This window comes from Rhizoctonia solani, chromosome 6, assembly GCF_016906535.1.
Source record: "Rhizoctonia solani chromosome 6, complete sequence".
Classification (NCBI taxonomy): domain Eukaryota; kingdom Fungi; phylum Basidiomycota; class Agaricomycetes; order Cantharellales; family Ceratobasidiaceae; genus Rhizoctonia; species Rhizoctonia solani.
Window position 1 is genome coordinate 2,083,861 of NC_057375.1, and position 21,630 is coordinate 2,105,490.

At 45.5% G+C, this 21,630-nt stretch overlaps 5 protein-coding genes across 5 annotated transcripts; 1 reads left to right on the forward strand and 4 right to left on the reverse strand.

Annotated features, from left to right (window-relative positions):
* Window positions 1–7,957: 7,957 nt before the first annotated feature.
* Window positions 7,958–8,577, reverse strand: RhiXN_06077 (guanyl-specific ribonuclease F1; the record flags this gene model as incomplete). The annotated part of the gene is made up of 4 exons (XM_043325893.1): window positions 7,958–8,016; window positions 8,072–8,209; window positions 8,267–8,389; window positions 8,448–8,577. The coding sequence occupies 4 exons, from the start codon at window positions 8,575–8,577 to the stop codon at window positions 7,958–7,960; spliced, it is 450 nt and encodes a 149-aa protein (XP_043181325.1).
* Window positions 8,578–12,229: 3,652 nt separating this feature from the next.
* Window positions 12,230–13,274, reverse strand: RhiXN_06078 (guanyl-specific ribonuclease F1; the record flags this gene model as incomplete). Its single annotated transcript, XM_043325894.1, has 5 exons — window positions 12,230–12,282; window positions 12,344–12,481; window positions 12,549–12,665; window positions 12,723–12,868; window positions 13,078–13,274. 5 exons carry the CDS (start codon window positions 13,272–13,274, stop codon window positions 12,230–12,232), a joined length of 651 nt encoding a protein of 216 aa, XP_043181326.1.
* Window positions 13,275–13,449: 175 nt separating this feature from the next.
* On the forward strand, window positions 13,450–13,953 carry RhiXN_06079 (4-methyl-5(b-hydroxyethyl)-thiazole monophosphate biosynthesis; the record flags this gene model as incomplete). The annotated part of the gene is made up of 3 exons (XM_043325895.1): window positions 13,450–13,502; window positions 13,640–13,814; window positions 13,891–13,953. The coding sequence occupies 3 exons, from the start codon at window positions 13,450–13,452 to the stop codon at window positions 13,951–13,953; spliced, it is 291 nt and encodes a 96-aa protein (XP_043181327.1).
* Window positions 13,954–14,717: 764 nt separating this feature from the next.
* RhiXN_06080 (redoxin domain-containing protein) lies at window positions 14,718–15,494 on the reverse strand (the record flags this gene model as incomplete). Its single annotated transcript, XM_043325896.1, has 6 exons — window positions 14,718–14,780; window positions 14,837–14,974; window positions 15,044–15,169; window positions 15,230–15,295; window positions 15,348–15,443; window positions 15,492–15,494. The coding sequence occupies 6 exons, from the start codon at window positions 15,492–15,494 to the stop codon at window positions 14,718–14,720; spliced, it is 492 nt and encodes a 163-aa protein (XP_043181328.1).
* A 2,594-nt stretch (window positions 15,495–18,088) lies between these two features.
* RhiXN_06081 (uncharacterized protein) lies at window positions 18,089–21,398 on the reverse strand (the record flags this gene model as incomplete). The annotated part of the gene is made up of 9 exons (XM_043325897.1): window positions 18,089–19,451; window positions 19,513–20,224; window positions 20,280–20,668; window positions 20,725–20,753; window positions 20,809–20,813; window positions 20,861–20,880; window positions 20,958–21,094; window positions 21,152–21,271; window positions 21,327–21,398. The coding sequence occupies 9 exons, from the start codon at window positions 21,396–21,398 to the stop codon at window positions 18,089–18,091; spliced, it is 2,847 nt and encodes a 948-aa protein (XP_043181329.1).
* Window positions 21,399–21,630: the final 232 nt, after the last annotated feature.

The following is a 21,630-nucleotide window of genomic DNA, read 5'->3' on the forward strand; positions in this document are numbered from 1 at the left end:
CCTGGCCAGGTTCTCTAATTTCCCAAGTGCATCCGAATTAAGCTAGGTACTATCTAAGCTTAAAGATTGATGGGTGCGGGGTAAGACTGAGGTACCGGCGCACACGTATAAAACCTGACAATGCGTGGTTCTTGATCCATCGGCTCTTTCTACGGTTCGTATTCCCGTCAGTTCATGAGGGTTGTATGCTGAGGATCGGTGGTACGTTTGCAGTTTTGCTTATCCATCCAGGAGAGAGATAAAGAGAAAGGGCTACGCAAGACGAGTTACCCGAATATGCACGTCGCAAGGGCCAAACTGTAAGTTAATATTGTATTTTTTCAGTGATGGTCTGTGCAGGGGCGTCATCTCGGATCGACGAGCTTAACTGCTCGAGGGATGAACCTAACCGGACAAGCCCCAGAGACTAGCACAAATTCATTATAATCAATAAACTGTACACTGAATACTGTGCTCATCTACACCCACGTGTTAATTATTAATTCAATGAAAAAAATTTCTTGCCGATACACATCGATAATTGTCCCCGACCGCCACTCGCTCGTTCACGAGGATAAATTTCACAAGTCAACGGATTGTTCTCATTAGCCATCTCCCTTATCTATCTGTCCTGCGGTTGGATCGCACCACCCAAACTCAGGGACACAATATTAACATAACACGGTGGAGCAGCTCCGCACGTGATCGTGCTTTTCTAAAAGGACACGCGCCTGCGTCACTCTTCCTTGTCACACACACGGTATACACTCATTTCCGCTCTTTTCGGCAACTTATGATCTGGTCCTGTACAGCTCCCTTCCCCTTGAGGGTCAATTTGGCTTTTAAGGCCAAGACCGAGTTGGGGTGTAAAAGGTCTATGACGCAAAAAAAAAACTGAATAGGTCGCTCACGGCGACTCTTGTAAAACGACATGTCCGAGGAAAATTGCATAATAACAATATTAAAATCAAGAAGAAGAAACGGGTCGTTGTCCCCTTCCCCTCTTTACCTATTCCGTAATCGATTGCGCTCGTTCGTGTGTCGAACGGACAAGCTGGTAACGTCAGCGGCGTTGTCAAACCCGCCTTCGATTTCGATGGGTGGCGAGCCTATTATGTTTTATCCCTACCAGACGCCTCGACGTCATATCCACGAGGTATAGATTGATCCATCCAACACAGATGGGTTGATTGTTCTATTTAAGCTTGCGAATGGGTCTCATGACCTGCAGCCATCATGGCCCCCTGGGAAACTGCCTCTCGCTCGGTGTCTAGACCGGCGTTCGAGAGGTAAAGACGTAGACATAGAAAGAGAAAGAGAGACAGGGGGAGGCGCAAAAAGGACACCGCTGCTTCATATTAAATCAATAGCCTTCAGTAGGATGCCCGTGGCACGTTTTGGGGGATCCTCTTTACCTTTTAGTCCAAAATAGGCAATCTGACACATGAATGGCCAAGTCCTGTGACCTCGACATGTAGACTTTTAAGGAATAGAGTCGCGCATTGTTTTCTTGATTATACTATATATGGGTCGGAATTGGCGCGGGTCCAGACTTACCGAGGCCAGGAAGCTTTGATCGTCGCTGTATGGACCTGAATCTCAGGGCTGGCAAACAACACTGTGCTTGTTTCCTTCCCGCTCGATCATATTTCAGCCCTACGAGAAGCTGCATTCGCCCACGTCATGTAGCATCATCAAGCAGCATCGGCTGCGAAAGCCCGACCGCCATATATATCCGGTTGGGGGTGTCACCCATGGGCATACGCACAACCATGCGTGTGGTCGCCATCGACTACACCTGGATCAGAAGCAACGAAAAATTTTCTCATACATGTGCTCAAGCCGATATCCGCGGGGAATTGGATGATCGTAGTCAAGGTATACACCAACTAGATGTACAATGTAGCTTAAATGATGGGAAATTTTTTGCGCACGGCCAACCCAATCTCACGCCAGAGCATTTCCAGACATGTGAATATACACGTTGAAATGCCGGGTACAAACCACGCGTTTCGGTTATTTCGGTTTTGACCACCAAAATTTTTTATTGTGATATTCCCAAAGGATTGTCAGGTTCGCAGGTGGGTACGATGTGGCAATCAACAAGCGCTCGGGTGGCTAATCATGTAGACTTTCAGGGTTCTATGCCACGGGCTCGTTCGGGTTAATTTCCTAATACCTTGGGCGCTTTGTAGAGGACCAAATGTAAATTGTATTGCCACCAATAGGTGATTCCTCTCCGTCTCCGAGTATTGGGGGCCGCGTGGTTGCGGTTGAAAAGGGCTTTCTTCCATCTATTCATTGGATGGCGATGTTGACTCGGCCCTCTACGCCTGGTTTTCCCCAACTCTACAATGATTCGACAGTGTGAATACAGGCACGCGGCATCGATTCTAGCTCAAAGGCAGGGAACGCTAACATAATTATTCTTCCCCTTGCATGCGATCCGAATGATAACGATGCTATTCGTACAAAGAAATCAACACAAGCTCGCCGCAGCAAACGAGTAATTCAGCGGCACGAATCTATTATCCGCCGGGCGATGAATCGATGGAAGCTAGAAACCTCTCTCTAGTCTGGTACAACAAACACGAGGGTGGGTAGCGCCGAAATCAGACCCGGCGATCCGCGACGATCGTCGATCACAAACAAACAACAACGTGGTAAACCTGACCAGTTGCTAGGTAATCCGACACTAATTATCCTAAAAAAGAATTCTGTCGGGGTTGAGAAATTAGGGCGACGGGGTTGTAGCGAACGATGAATATGATGAATGTGGGGTACACCGTCGCTATCCAACAAATCGAAACGAGCCATATCCCACGTGGGTTAACACCCCGTTCATCCTTGTGACTCCCGAGCCTCACGAATTGCTCAGCGATTTAGGCGCAAGTTTGAAAATGATGTATCCAACTCATGCGTCGCCGTGTTTTGATGCCTGTCGGGAATTCAATATAAACAACGTGGCGGGCGACACAATTCGGGTCGATAAGTAGGCACGGTAATATGCGAGCCTCGGCCAGATACGACGGGTTTTAAAATCCTGCCAAATTCTGACAGGTTTGGTACTCGAGATTTGCAAGATTGCGTACTTGGGCTCTTCATTGGACGTAAAGATAGCCATTGATCATTAGTGCAAAGGTCCGCCATTACGATATCCAAGTCCAAGGAGTAAGAAGCCTAGGAGTCTTTCGCCGCGGTAGCAAGTGTCGGCGGTTGCGTGAACGGATTGACTATTCGTTACGGTCAACAACCAAGTATAATAGTTAGGTCACCGACGTAGATGAGATCATAGATGGCATAAGCTGGGGCTGGATCGATCGAGATTATATCTTAGAAGCCGCACTGGGCGCTGTGCGGAGAACTAGATATTCTGTCAAAGAGATGCACAAGTGAACCAGGAGTTTGCCGACTGAGTATCTCAAGGTTCGAGCAACGAGGTATTAGCCGTGATAACCCAGTCTGAGGATGCTTTGCAACCCATGAACTGGAACGCACTAGTCAAGGTAAAGTAGCAGCTCGAGTGCCTATTGACTGATATAGGGGTCGATACGCTTCAGGCAGGGTACAGCAGCTTTCGGGCCCAGGTCACCAATTCGTGCTATCGATAGAGGCTCCAGCTCGAGAGATTTAATCAAAAGATTTGAGGTTCGCATAGCCCAGCCAAGCGTTGGGGATACAAGATGGTTGAAGAGCGTGGCACAACCCCCAAGTGCACCACTCTGCTGTCACATGCAAAGACCCCTTCGGATGTAGAGTCTAGGCATCGCGATGGAGCCAGATCACGTGTGATAGTGCACCACCAATTATGCTTCGCAATTTCTCAAGCAAGAGCATATTCAACTTCACCCATAATCCAAAAAGTTATTATTCCTGCTCCCATTGTCTTTGCTAGATGCCACTCATTTTGTAAATAGATATAGGAGTCATGTGCGGTAGCTCTTGCGCCCATTCACTTTTGGTACTCGAATAGGGGGCGCCACCTATCGAGATAAACAAAGCCATGCTTATTTGAGGATAGGAATGTCACGCTCTTCACTTCTCGCAGTCTTCTAGTTAAGACCAATTGTACGAGTGTCTCGCACTACTTGCTCAACCCACGGCTAACATTCGCTGGTATATGAGAGATGGTAATTAAAGCCGTGCATCATGTACATAAAATGCTACGAGAGAACTGCTGATAGCTTAATACCCGATTAGGAATGCCCTTGAGCTCGACACCTGTTCGTGGTGAACCCATGACTATGTGTTGAGGTCACTGGTTTTATCTTGGTGCGAGATATTCGGCACCTTTGAACGGCCTGAAAGCCTTTGGTAAAAAATGCGCCAGAACATGGGAGGTTGAGTCGGTATATAGTTTGTGGTTTATCATGCTTGAGCCAAAACACTGGCCAACAATGAGGCAATAAGATGAAACGCGTATGGGTGCTTCAGCAGTGCTCAGAAATGAACCTGTGACTCCAATGAAGATCCCATATATGTGCCGATAGTTTGAATTCGTAGGTATATGCGCATGGATACCAACCGGAACGTATTAGATCTTCCTCAAAGGAGCCATCATTATTATTCAGCTATTTAGGCCGAGAGTTAAGGCTACCGTAAAGTTGGGCTATGTTCAGGTCCCACTATAAATTTTTGAATAGGGGATGTGCTACTATGTTGCCACTTACGATTCCGGCAACAAGAACCTCGATATGAAGCATCTGTTACGTTTAAATTAACTGATAATCGCTTAATGGGATGGATCTAAGTGCTTGGGAGGATCGAATGTAAGGTACGCATCTTAATTGCCCGTTTTATCAACTTATCGGACTTGGCACACTCAAGAAGAAGGGACGAACATGGGTCCGTAGTACATGGACGAGAATTCCGAGCAAGAATGCTTTCGCTTAATTCCGTTTCTGCATGGTTGGCTAGGGATTGTTTCTGAATCTTTATTAGTTCGTGATCAAGGGCTGTTGGAAAATGTTCTATTTCTAGCGACAGTGTGACTAGTGTGATTTTGTTCAGCTTCCGCTCAAATAGACCGAAACGAATGTCAATTACGCGTACGGATATTAGCCATTGGATAAAAACAAAAACTCGGTATCAGACAATTGCGCGATTTGTGCTAAATTAAATCTTCAGTTGCACGTGGTTTCATAAAGTATGTGGATGAACGCTGGTTAAGTTTCTGTACAAAATTCGTCGCGGTGCCAATTTGGAGCCAAATTGATGACGAGTTTCACGTAAATTCGCTGTCAATTCATGGATACTATTAAATCCAATAAGAAGTAAGCCAAACTGATGTTTTGTCTTGTCTAACCTTATTCTATTGTACTTGTGGGATATATTGAGGCTGACAAGATTACACGGTTCTGTACCGATTAAGGTGCTGTAGAGATAAGCGTGCACAGGTGTCATGTTGCGGTAGGCTGTAACCCTTCCTGAAACAGGTTAAATGCAAATCCTGCGGAAATTCAATTTTCTTAGCAACTTGATGAAATGAAGATAGTGAAACGGTGCATTAAAATCACTAAATCTGGTATGATCTTAGCATAATACACTTATCACGAGGAGTGGCTTATTGGTTTCAGCACCACGTGAACCAATAAGTTAATAAAGCTATCACATATCACTCGGTCACTTGCTAGCCTGACTACTGTAACAGACCACTATAACCAGGGAACTCCAATGTCACGCCATGGTTACATGCACAAGGTTGTGTCTCGGTTTGCATGGTCAGTCTATAACATTGAGTACAGTTGAACACACGGCGTGGGCAGTAATCGATACAACTCGCGGTAGGTAGGACATGTCGTTAAGCGCGTTGGAGTATGTAGTCTCGCCAATAGTTCCTTCCAGATGTTTTGTTGTAATATTAGGCTGCACCAAATTTATTCAAGAGTGTGTTAACCACCTACATTAAAGGAAAAATGGGGTGGCTTTAAATGGCGAGTACACATGTTATCTATACTTCAACCCCAGCTTAATCCCCAAATTCGATGGTAACAGTCGAAGATGGTCTACCATCAATTTACGGAAGGTAAGACACCGACAAAGCGTCCCAAAATCATGGATACGCGATTTTCCGAGCAACCGTTTGGATTCATTATTTGAGCACCCAATGGGAACTCTTGAGGCGTGTATGCTGCGAAATTTGTTAATACAAATGACTTGCTACTCTTGAAATTATTCACTCATAGACGAGACCTCCTTTGTACATGGTCTCAGATCCGGTGGCAAGGTATTTCCAGGTGTTCCTGTATGATTAGAGATCGCTTGCATCTCATCAAGCGCGTTTGACACAAAGTGAAATACATGATGCTGATTCATCTACCCGTTCATAGCACGCCCGAGCATTGAATAACTTTCACTGATGTCATGAGGAGAAGCTGCTTGTTTACTAGTGCAGGTATTAACAGTCATGTACTAATGTTCCTGAGCGAAAATTCTGAATGTATAAGCATTAAGTTATCCAGGAGTATTCTGATTGTTTTCGACTTGAGCGGTATAAATATTCAACCTCTCGCGCTCATTACCTAGTTGCTCTCTGGGGCTAACATAGTGGCCTCCCAATATACATTTGACTTTCATCTTGCCGCCTACTGTAATCACTTTAAATGTGCTCTCCCAAAGGTCGACACACATTTTGTTCTGGGTGTAAAAAAATTAACCACTCCGCTCTTGAGACTGGTACCCAGTAGTGTATTTGGCACCGCTGAGGAAATGGCTCCATTTTAATAACAATAATGTTTTATAGGAACGGATGAGGCGATCAACAGGTTTCAAATATTCAAGCAACTCATAGATCTAGAGGATTTTTGGTAGTAGTCGCTCAATTAGTTTAAGACACTTGAGTATCCATTTTCAAAGTGGCTGCTCTTCTATGAACACATCGAGTAGGAAATACAATTTTAAGTTGATTATTGATTTCTAGTATGGCAGTTTAGATGGGTTTTTTGAATGGATTTTGAAAGTAACCAAATATACCGTCTGTATCCCCGACTGTTCCTACACAAGATGGCCTGGTCATCACCCCAAATAAAATGCTGATTCTTGAGTTCACTGATCGTTAAGCAATATAATGTGGGGCAAGGTATTAGTGACTACATGTCATCATCATGTTATCCATATACGATGCGTGCATTGGCTACAGTCCAATCAAAGTTGTAGATTTGAGAGCAGGAGATCTACCTTTCATTGTCAAACCGGTTAATGTGTACCTGGATCCAGGTTCTTGTTGGATTTTCGATATCTCGCATTCACGTTACATACTTATTACCTCTTACGATCGTGATGTATTATATATGAACGAACGCGTGTTCTCTCTTTCCTTAGTTCTCTACGCGAACGTAGTACGAGCTAAGGTATTTTCCTCTAATATTTTCTCTCATATTTATCATGCTTATAGTACCTGTAGATACATTCGTATAGCTCCCGAACTACTCACCTTAAAAGTTCTACCATCCCAAGGAACAACGCTTTCCAATCTAAGCCACGGAGTCCATGGCTCACAATTGACTGCAGGATAATTTACGTTTGAAATCTCTACGCGATTCCGATGCCGACAGTGAATTTGAATAATATGTTCCTACGATATTATCTGCTCACAATTGAATTATATACTCTGATAGCGTGAATGCCGATGAGAAAGAAGCAATTTAAACACGTTGAAGGATGGGCCCTGTTCACTTCAGAATCCGGAGAGTTCATATTTGGTGGAAGCTCAGCATGAAACCCATAGAGACATGAAAAGAATGCCTTTTCCATACAATGCGTTAAGTCCATAATGATTTCTTGAATATGGAGACCTAGCTTCTAAGAGATAGAGTCGTGTCTGAAGTCATATGCAAAATGGTTGCGCTAGGCGAGTATAGAGGAATGACCTTAGCCAACCTATGTAAAGAATATCACGTAAAATAGTGCTTTCATTGATAGTCAACATGATCCCAGTGAAATACAAGCCATAGTCTTACTCAAAAACACAAGTCTATCCTCAACCGGATTCGCATTGTACAAAGTTATTCCCCTGAGCACCCGTGTGCGTAATAAGACCTTTCGAAGTACGCGATTAGTGATTAGACAGACGATAAGAAAGCTATATCCATACCACAGTACGCCGCATCTGAGCCCCTTATACTGCCGATGATAACCCGATCAGGACCGGGGCTTTCACCAGTATATACTTTGTTTTGGAAAATAGGGAACTCGAACAAAGGGGCCTTGCAGTTAGGTGAAAACACGAAACCTAGTCGAAACGTTGGCAAGGGCGGCCTAGTATATTATTCGAGTGATTATAACATACCCTCTCTATTGTTAAATCTATGGGGATACTTGTTTTTACCAATCTGCCCAGGTGGGCCTTGGGCAACGCGACTGGCGGCTGCCGAGGCGGCTCTCTCGACTTGTGTGGAGGTAAACGCGTTCCCTGGGCACATAAACTTCGGTTAGCGCATTGGACGACGCGATTATTCGTCACGACATACTTCCACACTTCCCTGATGCTGACCCACTAATTGTTCGTTTAGCCAAATCAGATACTTCGGTAGTAGGAGTTGGGAATGCGAGTGCTATAGCGGAGAGTGCCAAGGCTACGAAGGGCTTGAGAGCGACCATCTTTGAGCGAGGATAGTGACGAGGACAAGAAGGAGGAAGATAGTTGGTTGTTGTCTGACAGAGTAGCACAGAGCTCGCTTAAGTAGTCAATAAAGGACTTCCGGTGGCTCGGGATCAGTAAAGTAGCATCTGCTCCGCGATCTTCTCTTGTTATCGAACCATATGATTTCCATATTGGTTGTATTCCGATGCATTGTTCGGTTAGACGCCACAGCCTCGGCGCTCTCGAATTGGCATGGCTACCGAGTTGAATAAAAAAGTATTGAGTTGTGCATGTGCAGTGTCATAGCTATGAGAAGGGTCAGGCGGTTAGAAGGTTGGGCGGTGCCGAAACCAAGACGCGCTGTCAAGCGCCGGCTTCGAGCTACCGACGGTTGGCAGCCAGGATACCATATCTGTCGGTAATCTGTCGTTTTGCGTTTGAGATGGGTTGCAAGACCATGAGGGCAGGTGAAGCTAATTTAATCGTTTAAACGGCGTGGTGTGCTCACTACTAATATTTGTAGGGCTGTTGGCCTTATAAATAATATATTGGAAGACCGGGGATTTTTTAATCAACATCACAGGGGATACATTATTCGGTCCATAATTTAGGCCTTAACCATTCATACAGGCTTTTCAGCCAAATAGTCATGGCTGTCAAAGGTATGAGCATTGGGTGATGGTATCTTCGGACATATGTGGTCTGCTTTCAAGTTCTATACTGGCATAACTGAGCCGTCTAGGCACGCCTTTCAATGGAATAGCCAGGGGAACATATTATGTAGTATCAGTATGCATCATGGCACCTTTTTCAAAGTTAGGCTATTAGGTACTAAAATAATTGCGAAGACGCTACGCACCACAGAAAGCTAGATCAGCGCTCGTTATACAACCAATAACGACCCAATCAGGGCTTGGGTTACGACCTGTAAAAGCTCTCGTCTTGAAATTAGGAAACTCGTAGGGGGGAGGCTTGTAATCAGGCGATAAGTCGAAGCCTCGCTGAAGGAAAATCGGGGAGGGGGGTTGGCTGTATCACTCAAATAATAATGCCATACCCTCTCCGTTATGAAATCTGCGGAGGTACGTATTTCTACTTGCTCTCAATCCCCAGCGAGATGGGTCTTAGCCACAGGGGCAATTATCTCAGCTTCAATCGCAGTGAAATTGACCTGTTTCTAGTTACGTAGGCGGTGACCATGTTGGACTCTAAAACTGCTTCCTACAACGGACTTCTACGTCTTGATGAGCCCACCCTTGCCAATCACGTTCGCTTGCGTATATTAGAGTTTTCGATACTAAAGGTATACGTAGAAGATGCCAGCGTCACAGCTGAAATTGCTGGAGGCGCGCGACTCTGAATGATAATCCGTGTTTGAGCAAGAGCGAGAGCAAGAGGATGGTGAGAATGGCCACAAACCTTTCGAGGAATGCCGATATATGCTTACTTAATGATACATAGATAGCTACTAGTAGCTTGGAGGTCGGTAACGGGCTGCCTCTCCTCGGATTTTGTTTCGTGACTAAGCTCGTATGGTTCCTGTATTGACTATTTTCCAGCACATTGTCCGTTCCAGTGCCGCAGTCTTGGAGTTCTAGATTTGCTGGGACGTCAAGCCGGAGTGAGTAAAAGTACTTAGTTGTATACGTGGAAGTCCATAAGAGGAGAAGAGAGATGTTCAGAGAATTCCACAGGATCAAATTGGGCAACAGTTACTAATATCAAGCATTTACCCAAATAAGATATCATTGCGGTAACAACGAGCGCTGAATCGTATTAAGCTGATATGACCCCCTGTGGCCATTGGGGACTGCGGAAGAACCACGACACCAAGAGGAAGTACTTTATCTCGGTTTCAAACTGGTCATTTGGGTCGTTTAAAGGGTGCAGTTATATCCTTTCTGATATTGTGGCCCTCGTATGTATATATATGCGTACTTTAACTAAATCCCAATGTCCCGGAGGCACCATATAGTTTCATACACTTGTCTGTCGAGTACCATGAATAAGCAAGAAGGCAAGTACCGCGATCGTATAATGAGCGTATGTACAAGCCACAATGAAACACATTAATACAAATAACCCTTCAATGCACCACTAAAGATCCCGGGGGGTGGCCCAGGGATGAGAGTCTCAAGATTAGCATATGCAGCAATAACGTCTCTTAGTTAGATACCGTAGAAGTCATGTGTGATTTACATTTCAAAGGTAGAAGGTTCCTCTGTAGAATCCGTGAGCCATTAGCCATACTAGGGTCAATACACGAGTAATGTTGGCTCTATCCGTCTGGTGAGAATGGGGTTTGCAATCAAATATCAATTCATTCGAAATCAATACGACCCCAGTCAAGTACAAATCATAGCCCTATATATTGAAGCATCGCTCACGCCCGCCCTCAGGCAACGTCGCACTGGAGGAACCTGCCTCTATCAGCATTGGTATGGGTTATAACACCTTTTTCAACGAGCGCAGTCAATGACTTGGATAGCCGTTACGGGAACCAATTATACATACCACAGAAAGTAGCATCTGCGCCCTTTACACTACCAATGACAACACGATCGGGACCGGGATCACCGCCAGTGTAGACCTTCGACTTGAAGATAGGGAACTCGAAGAAAGGAGGCCGACAATCAGGCAAGAATTCGAAACCTAGCTCGGGCGTAAATGAAGGAAGTGAGGAAACATTTGAGAGATAAATGCGTACGCTCGTTGTTATTAAACTTGTGTGGATACTTGCTTCTTCCTATCTGTCCTGCTCTACCTTGTGGCACACGACTTGCAGCTACAAAGGCTGCAGTCTCGACTTCAGACGGGGTGAATTCAATTTCTGAAGGTATAAGCGTAGGTTAGTGCTTTGAGCTTTGAAACATTCTACCTTGACTTGCCTTCACAATTTGCTGCCACAACACCAGTAACTGTTCGTTTCAATAAATCAGGTGTCTCTGTGGTACGAGTAGGAAGCCCTGATGCAATTGCAGAGAGGGCTAGAATAACGAAGTTGTGAAGGAGAACCATAGCTGATTGAAGACAGAGAAGAAATTGTAGGAGGGTGCTTGTTATCGAAGAAAGCATCATTGAGTTCGTATATATACTAGAATGAAGGACTTGTGATGACTCCGCGCTGGCAAAAGGAGCGCCGGTCCCTCGATTTTCTTCCGTGATCGAACGCATACATTTTCCATTTTGGTTGTGTTCCGGTATACTGTCCGGTCGAATGTCGCATCTTGGCACTCTCGAATCGGTATGGCTGCCAAGGGGTCGTCATGGTAGATGTTTGGCTGCACCTGTGCAAGTCCATAAGAAGAGGAAGGCGATGAACGGACTTGACGGGACCGAATCGGGGTACTGTGCCTGACATCGGATTTGATGAATGGCCGTTTGATTGAATAATCGTCAGGGGTAACAGCTAGCGCCGGCCGCCAGTCGAGGCACTGTGCCTATCAGTGTTGCATGCTCGTGCTTGTCGAATGACTCATGATGTGTTTCAAGGATAGGTGCTCTCGACCATTTAGTCTGTGTGGTACAAACTCATGTACTGACTGAGTCCGATCGAGGACCACATAAATCCACTCAAATGAGTTTTGTTTAAAAAATTCAATTGTTCTCTTCATTGAACCACCCGTTTACCCAAGTTAAAAGTACAAAGAAATGAAAAATGAAAGACTTTTAGTCGCACTGCAGGAAGTTATTTCCGCTAGCGCCGTAGTGAGTAATAACATCTATAAAAGGCAATATAAGCATCCTCCAAAATTCCAAACACATTTGCCCAACGAGGCTTACCACAGAACGCAGCGTTAGAGCCCGAAACACTACCAATGACAACGCGGTTGTAGCTTGGGTCACCACCAGTGTAAACCGACGAGCGGAAAAGCGGAAATTCATAGTAGGGCGCGCGGCAGCCAGAGTTGAAAGTGAAGCCTGGAGGATTAAATTTCAACTGTGAGTCATGGGGAGTTGTTTTGGAATTCAAGAAGAGTTCGCTCACCTTCCCTGTTATTGAAAACGTGGGGGTAGCTGTTGCTTCCAACGGTAGTGCCGCGCGAGACGTGGGTTGCGGCGGCAGAGGCGGCAGCAGCGACTTGAGCGGCAGTGAAGGTGAAACCTGTACATTCAGGTCAGTTGAAGATTGAGTACTTTGAGTTCTGCTATAGAGTATTACCATCGCAGTCAGCAGCAGTTACGCCGCTAATGGTGCGTTTATCGAAAGGTGTTGTCTTGGTCGGAGCTGGAATAGCGAGCGCAAGCCCAGAAAGAGCGACGACAACGACAGTTTGAAGGAGGGTGTACATGGCGAAGATGATAGACCTAAGAGGGGCTCAAGAGAGTAGCAAAAGAGCAAGACAGGATGATATTCAAGCAGTCTCCAGACCGTCCGTTTTTAAAATCTTCGTGACGATACTCTTGGCATGCTCTCGTTAATTTTGAGCAAGCGCCTCTCCTCTACTTCTGCCCATACAAAAAAGTCTTCCAAAGCGCTCGCACATGTGTGGTTTCCCTATCGGTATAGAGCCTACGAGTGCGCAGCATTGATAAACGTGCGTACACGTTCTTGGCACGCTCGAGATATAACACTCCCGGGCAACATCGGCAACAAGAACCCAACAATTCCCTCGCGAAGCGTACAGTTGCATGCATCGAATGGTTGTTTCATGTGGACGAGTCTGTCACGAGGAGTGTGGACGGGTTGATAAGGCAAGTCGATCGAAGTCATCGTCGGGTATCACGAAATGGAGTAATTAACAATACATGAGCTCCACATGTCACGTGGCTTGGGCGCCTACCTGCTCTCGTGATGTCAACCTTCATCATCGACTTGGTTCGCATTCTTGCGCAACAATTTGATACTTGACATACTTGGATTAGACCTTATTATCATACAATACAAAATGTTCCCAAGGGCCCTTATCTTTATAGCAAACGGAACTGAGGAGATGGAGTTGTAAGCACCGCCTATCAGACAGATTCATTCGATCATGCGCAACTCACTGCATGGAACTCGGAATTCTACCCTTCCTACCACCGAATTCGATCGCTCTTCTCAATTTATCCTGATATAACCTGAAACAATCTCCTCAGCACTATCACCTACGATACCCTCGTTCGGGCCGGAATCTCTTGCACGTCCGCGTTCGTCCCTGATAAAGAAGGCGGACCGTCTCAAACGTCCGAGGGCGAAGGATATGTAGCCACATGCTCCCGAGGCGTGCGTATCACTGCAGACACGGGGCTCCAGAGTGTTAAGAATGATCAGGTAAGATAGCTCCTCGTATTCAATTGAAATCGGAACTCACTCGATATCGCTGTCGTTGATTTGACGGTGATATTAGTATCAAGACTACGATGTGGTCGTCGTTCCAGGAGGAGCTAAAGGCCGAAACTATCTCAACTAATAGCGAATGCTTGAAGATTATTCGCTGGCAGCATGAGGCTGGGAAGTTGGTTGCGATGATATGTGCAGGTACAGACCGATGCGGATATTGCATATATTAATGGCACTTATCCTTGTTATCTAATAGGCTCTCTTGCCGCGCTTCGAGCCGATATATTGGAGAGTGCAATTACATCGCACCCGAGTGTGAAGGATCAATTGACTGAACGTAAGGGGTCACTATGCTTTCCTGGCGCGGCATATGTAGAGGCCACTGACATTGGAGTAGGGTTCACTTACAAGGAGGATAGTGTTGTGATTGACCGAAACCTAATTACAAGGTATTTTTCGACTTTGCGGTAAAAACATATGTTATCACTGATGGATAATTTGGTTATTTCTTCCCAGTCGAGGGCCAGGTGCGTAATGCGCTGTGATGGACTATAAAAGTTGTAACGTTAATCGACATAATTTACCCTAATAGGCACAGCTTTCCTCTTTGCGTTCTCAATTATTGAGAAGATAATTGGACCCGAGAAACGAAAGGAGGTAGAAGGCCCAATGGTTTTCCCCAAAAATTAACGCTCGCTTATGTATGCGATGCAATAACTAACCAACGAAAAGAGACTTATCCTTGTAAATTGAACAAAATAAAACATGCTTTGAACGCATCAATCGTGGCGGTACTCATCAGTACCAGTGGCGATGAATAAGTATACATTTATTGATGTTCGGTCTATACACATGATGATATTTTGGTCGCAATGCAGTTTACCTCCATAAAGATTAAAGCTCGGCGAGAATGTGTTCGGCTCCAGTGTTAGAGACGGCACCCGGGTTAGGCTCGACCTAATGTGGCATCAGATTAACCATATGCAGGAAAGCATGAATGAAATTAGACGTACGAAGAGCTTCGTCACCTTGAGGTCGTCGAGGATCAACGCGTAACGGCCGGTACGTTCGCCAAGTCCGTGACCAGTAAGATCGACGCTGAGACCGAGCTTCTTCGACCACTCCGCATAGGTGTCGGTCACGAAGAGGACCTATGAATGGGGTAAATGCCAAGATAGATGCCAAAATTAGATCTCAGACACTGACATTGCCCTTGGCACCGTTGCGGCCCCAGCCCGACATGACAAATGGATCATTGGCAGCGACGACGACGACTGGTCAACACCCTTGTCTTGAAGCTGGGAGTTCTTAACATAGGCAGGGATGTGGTTGACATGGCACGTGGGCTACAAGTGATCGATCAGCTTAGAAATACCGTGGGAATGTGGGGTTATCTTTCGACGTACAGTGAATGCGCCAGGAACAGCAACGACGACACCTTTTTGCCTGCCCAGTCCTTTGTGCTGAGCTTGCTGGCTGTTATGTCTGTGAATAAATGCGCGAAAATTTGATCAAAGCACTTACGAACACCACAGGCGCACCGCTCTCGAGCTCCTCGCTCCAGAAGACAGTGGGGAACTCAGCCTCGGGGATAGTGTCACCGACTTTGATGCTAGCAGACTATGATCCTATATCAGAGGCGCTCTTGAAGTGTCTAGTCGCGCTCACCATTGTGTTTAGGATGCAAGTGAGTAGTGTGGTGAGGATGTAGGCTCAAAGCGCCTGCTTATAAACCCACCAATTGCTTCCGGCATAGGTAGGTATTCACCATAGCGTATTTGATGGTCACCAATTCCTCAGTCGAGCGAGTGAGCTCCATCCGCGAATGGTGTCACTGTCGAAGCGACGCGTACAATGCGGATTGCACCATCCTAGGGTGGAAGAAGCCCTATATCGGATGTGTACGGGACGTAGAAAGGAAGAACGGCGCGTGTATATGTGGTGCTGCGTGGTGCGTCGCCATGATTTTGCATATGTTCCGTTCGACGACATTCGAAGCTTCCGCATTCTTTGGTAAAGATCACCGCATAGAAGCTTCTCGAATGGGGATTCCTCGAGTCGCAAATGACAACAGTCCAGGCTATCTTTTTCGAATAATACGCCTATGCCAATCATTGGTAATGTCTGCTATGCGCGATAAGTCCATGTCAAATTCTCTTCTGCCGAGATGACAAAATAATATCATGATGTTCTCATTTTGAATATATAGTAGGAGGCTGACTCAATTGGTGATTGTTTACAAAGTTATACACCCAACAATCTTTCAGTTTTCGTTGAAGGACTAGAGCATTGGGTGTAAGGTTGCCAAGAATGCCTAAATAATATCAGACTTGCCTTGTACCTAAGTGCTCATGCCAGAAAACAAAGTGTCGTAAAAGACACATACAGCGATGACGCAATCCAGAACCGTAAACGAAGTGCATACGGACGTACACATTGATTATTTAAGGTCGGACAAGGACGAAATTACCGTTTCCTCATCGCGCACGCAATCTCCGTGATTGGTCATCCTCTCCGGTCGGCGTAACTTTCTATCTTTCTGTAATTTACTCAAAATGAGAACTCCTGCCTCCGAATGGGACGACCGGCACACTCAACGACCCGGGTCGGTAGGAGGTTGGAGTTGGATTCCTGCGGAAACCCGAGCTTCATTCCCACTCGCAAATAGATCAAGACTTCGATATATCCATGGAAATACTAATGTCAAGAGTTAAACCTAACCTCAAGTCAGCAGATACATTTAGAACATACCATCACGAACCCTGTGGGCCACATAATTTCGCATACTACAGGTAATACCTTCGTGACTAGTATCCAATAAGAACCATGAGTAAGTCCAATTCGGTCGCAAAAGTTCTATCCAATCGCTCGGCTAAAGATTAAGATACTCCGAGTTATCCTCTAGGCTGTTCATAAAATGTACATCCTCCACGATTTGGCAACTTCCAAAGGCGATTAGCCCCATTGTAATGGATTCATGAAAAAGATGATCGCAGATCAAGACTTGAATGATTATTCCTAAGAATTTAATCCATTAAAAGCCGCTGAGACACAGGCGAAATCTTCCGGCAATAATCCAAGCAAGGTACCGAGAAACGAAGTATAGCAAGTGAGTTATCCATAGTTCCGAGGCAGTATCCGCTATATGATTGAGCTTGAGGATTACCCAGTTATAAAAGGTCTCAATTGAATAGTGCCCTAAGCGCAGCCAGGTAACCAAAAAGGCTCGGGAGTTAGTTGTGAATTCGGTAATTGAAATGGGTAAACCTACCGGCTCCTCAAGTGCGGATATCGACAACAGTTGGCGGAAGCTCCTGGCGAATGATATTCTAAGTGACGAGTCAGATTTACCCTTATCTCCATGCAGAAATCTTACTATCGTGGCGAAGTGGATAAATATGCCATGCAGGCGAAGAACCAAATCGAAGTAAGAAAAAGCCAAACTTGAAGGGGAGCCAAAATTTCCACCATAAAAAGTGCGTTTGACCTGATAGATTCCATAGTTATCCAGTTCGACTAAACTAAAAGGTTTAGCTACAGAGGATTCAGACCTGCCTACTTGACAGGTTTGAGGCATCTCCCACTACTTTTCCCCCAACTGATATCATCTACGCCCCAGTACCATAATTATACTCGGCCAGGAATGCTATAGCATGCATTTCTCATCAACACTCGAATTGGTTCGATTTTACCCAGGTGGTCGAGTGTATCAAGATAGGCTGAGCATGTTTGGAAGCGTACTCCGATTACCCAAGTCTCAGGGTGTCATAGGTGGACCGCAGCGCGCGGAGGATCCACATGAGATACTTGGCCGAGGCACAGAGGTTCGGACACGTGAGGCGACCACACGTGAATGAATCAAAAAAAAGGACCATACGTGACCCCTCTCACCACCTCGAGTAATCACCGAGCGCGAGGCACGATGTGGCTCAGCTCTTCTAAGTCTCCGTCCCCCAAAATCCCTGTTGACAACACAAAGCCGACATGCATAGTTATCTACCGCCCCAAGCCTTCGATCCGCACGGTCGCAGCCTTGGGTGGCGCCGGGTTCCTCCACTCGTACCGCGTCGAGAACCGACTTTCCGCATGTATCAATACGCTCGTATATATATATACTCATCCACCAGCATATACCAGACCACACCGGAGAGTAGGCTTAGTCTTGTATTTAGCAATAAATTCATATTATTAACTTAATACCACGAGTGCAATATGTACGTGGGCTAAAGACAAGGAAAATAAGACGCATGTGAATACAGGATTTCCTAGACATTCATCAGCTCTTGGAGCTCAGGTGTATCACTACGTAATGCTATTGAGATGTGTTCCTCCTTGAGAGCATACGGCCGGCGCATAGGAAGTAGGGTAAAAGATCCAAGCCCTCGGAGACATCTCGGTGTTGTTTCTAACTTGCTATTAATTTTTTCCCACCTTTGGTCGGACAGTGGATGGTCTCTGGACTGTAGAACACACTCGAGAACCCGAAGCCCATATATCATTGGAGGTCCCTCTTCCCAACATATTTCTGCTTCAAGCTCTTCAATTCGTTCGCCTAGTTTCTCCTTGGCTTGATGCATGTTCAGCCCATCGTTACGAATTACTGATGACTGCTCCAGAAGGGCCAACAATTTGGTTAGATCGAGTTCCGGTGTTGTTTCAACAGGAGGATCAAGATACAGAGTGAATAAAAGCCAAAGCTGAGCTGCCGCGAAGAATTGCATTTCAGCATAATCGCTATCAAGATGCTTTTGATATACCAGTATAAGGCTGCGCTCGTCCAGGTATTTAAGTAGATTTGTAGAGAGGCTCGGGAAGCGGAAGGTTGACATTAGTGACCAGCAAAGCTTGTCCACTTGGTTATCCAACACACAAAGCATGCACTCGACAACGAATGTGTAAACATTTGGCTCTGGTACACCAACCAGGCACGTAGTATAGACCCAATCCAAAGACTGAATAATTGGAAGGGCGAGCCGGGCTGCCGAGCGAGGTGCTACGTTGTGGTTTGCTGGCAAAGGTAGACTTTCCAGTATTAACGATGTTCGCTTCCGTGCTTCTGTCATGTTTTTTTCATGCTTGGTCTCAGAAATGTTGATATTGTATTGAGCCGGAGTTGAAAGGATCTCTAATATTCCAAACCAAGTAAATCGCTTCAAAGCCTCCCTGTCTGCTGAATGATGTACAAGGAGCATCTGGAAAATGCGCGGAGCATGCAGCAATGCAACGTTGCTGTACACACCCGGATAGTGTGAACCGGAGGGTCGTCCCTGAAGTAAGGCAATTGCGATAAGACAAAACCCTAGGCTCATCTCATCACCACAATCATTATAGAATATTTGCATCGATAGGCCAGCAAGGATATCTGGCACCATGCTACTTGGAATGCAGGCACATAACGTAGTAGCGGCATTGACCAGGGCCAAACGAGAGGCAGGGTGTAATGTATGTGATTGATTGGCATGTTGTCGAAGTAGCAGTACTATAGGGTCGAATATATCTTTCCCGTCTTGATTGTTGCCTTTGAGAAGGCTAAGACATTGAGAAGGGGCCATGGTATCGATTCGAAGGGCAGCAATGTTGTGGTCATCTGGGGTGAACTTTCCATCTGCGATTAGAGCTGATACATTCCTATCAATCAATGAGCGGAAATCAATACAAAGTTGGAGAGACTTAAACCTCATTCACTCACCGTTCGTTTTCAGCTTGCAAATCCCAAACCATTGCTTCAATTTCACCCGTGCTCTCAGAGCTATTGTTGGTGCCAAGGTAGGACAGTGCTCGAAGGTAAAGCAACATGCACTTGTCATTCAACCTTTGGCTCTTACTTGGACCCCCAGAAGCTATGCGTCTTGATAATGCAACATGGGCTCCACAATCCATGAGCGGTTTGCGGGGGAGTCGTGCGTTCGCACCAGCAATTGCCTGCAATGCAATATCAACCGCTTCAGGTACCTCACAATGCTTTATCAGCCAGCTGAGTGCCTGGCTTGTGACTATATCATGACATGGGGCTTCAGTCCTCCGAGTCCAGGGTACCTGGTATATCCAATCTAAAAAATCATTGCCGAAATTCCAAAAGGGCATTACCCAGCGCTGGAAACGTTTGCTGCTAAGTTTCTCCCAGCGCTCGCCAACAACTATCAGTCCATCAAAAAGAATTGCAGTGGGGTAGCAAGTCAGGAGGAAAAATACCATAGCCACAAACGCATAGAGATATTTAAGAAGCTCCGATCCAAGTATTCTCGATACAGTGGTGATATAAGGAAATGAGTTGAGGAGTGTTGCCGCAATGGTGGATGTTGCATAGAAAGCAATAACGGTCCCAGTAATGAAGACTATTGGAAGAGCTACAGTTGTGTTTAAATCCCAGACGTATATGCAAAGCCCAATTGCAAAGAGTACTCGCACCCAACAGTCAGCACACTAGGTAATTTAATAAAACAAGCACGGGCTTACATAAAGCAATATGTATCAATAAAGGCAAAATAGCTATGAACTCTTGCATCTTCCAGTGCTCGATCATTGTCCACTTTTGCTGCCTGCGACGAGCCTGGATGCATGGATGCCCACTCCTGTGTGCCATGAAAGAATGACACCAGTCCTTAGCAAGGATAGCTAAAAAAGATGTGGCAATACTAAGACTAAGCGAGAGGTACCAGAGAATGTTGACAAGGAATAAAGGGCAAGGTGGAACGAATTCTTGTGTTTCATTGGTGGGCTGATTCACTTGTGCTGGTACGCTACTGTTAGCTATAGCATACAGAGTTTGGGATATTTGTAACAGGGTTTGAGAAGCTATCTCGGTAGGATCCCTCTTTAGTCCCTTTGTGCTTTCAATTATAAATCTAGTTTAATTGGAACAGGTTCAGCATGGCCAATGTCCAGGACTACATGAACTTACGCAGTTGAGATAGCTAAGAACAGAGCCGCCTACGCTATGCACTTAGCCCTGATTCAAATATAACGCAGAGAGCCATAAACCCACAAATACTATGTCACATCAGTTTTCATTCAACAAACCGAATTGAAACACTTACTTAATATCACATCTAGCGATCTTTTAATACCAGTGCATATTGCTTAAAACGGTAACATGATTGGTCTTGTCACCCATATATAATTACATGTACATACCTATTCCATCCCTCGACCAGCTCGGCATCCCATGCATCAGTTTCCTTGACGTAAACCTTCCAGACTCTTGCCTCCTTTGCTAGCTCAGTGCCATACTGATCCAATCCCAATGACGAGTATGGACTGGGCGTGAACGACTACAATGAAAGTCAGCAAGAAAATCGAGCACTAAATGTCTAGCCACGGTAGCCTACTGTTATATTCTTGCATTCCTCTTCACTTGATAGATTTGTTTTAATGCCAGCATCCATATTCGAAGCCCATTCCCCAATGTCAGGCTCACACTCGGGGGGGAACCAAGAATTTAGAAGAGGCTAAAGATTGATTCAGTGTGGCTGCTGACTTAGGTCTAAAGTATATGACCATTACCGGTTCGTTCTTCTGGCCTTTACGTCCTGAAATGTCAGGGCTCGAGAGATTGCCCGGGAGGAGAATTGACATGATCTTGAGGATACTGATGGCGAAACGGTACAAGTTTGCAGTGGGTCAATTGTTACGCGCTCATCTCGTGAGTGTACAGGCGCTCATCGGGCTATATTAGCAGACCGCATGTGGCTGTGTACATTTGTTAGCGAGGTGTTTTGTCTGTAGGTTGAGATTTGTCTGAGCGCCCGTATATAATTGGCAGCTTTCGGATACACAAATTACCAAGAGCACACAATTCTATCACAAT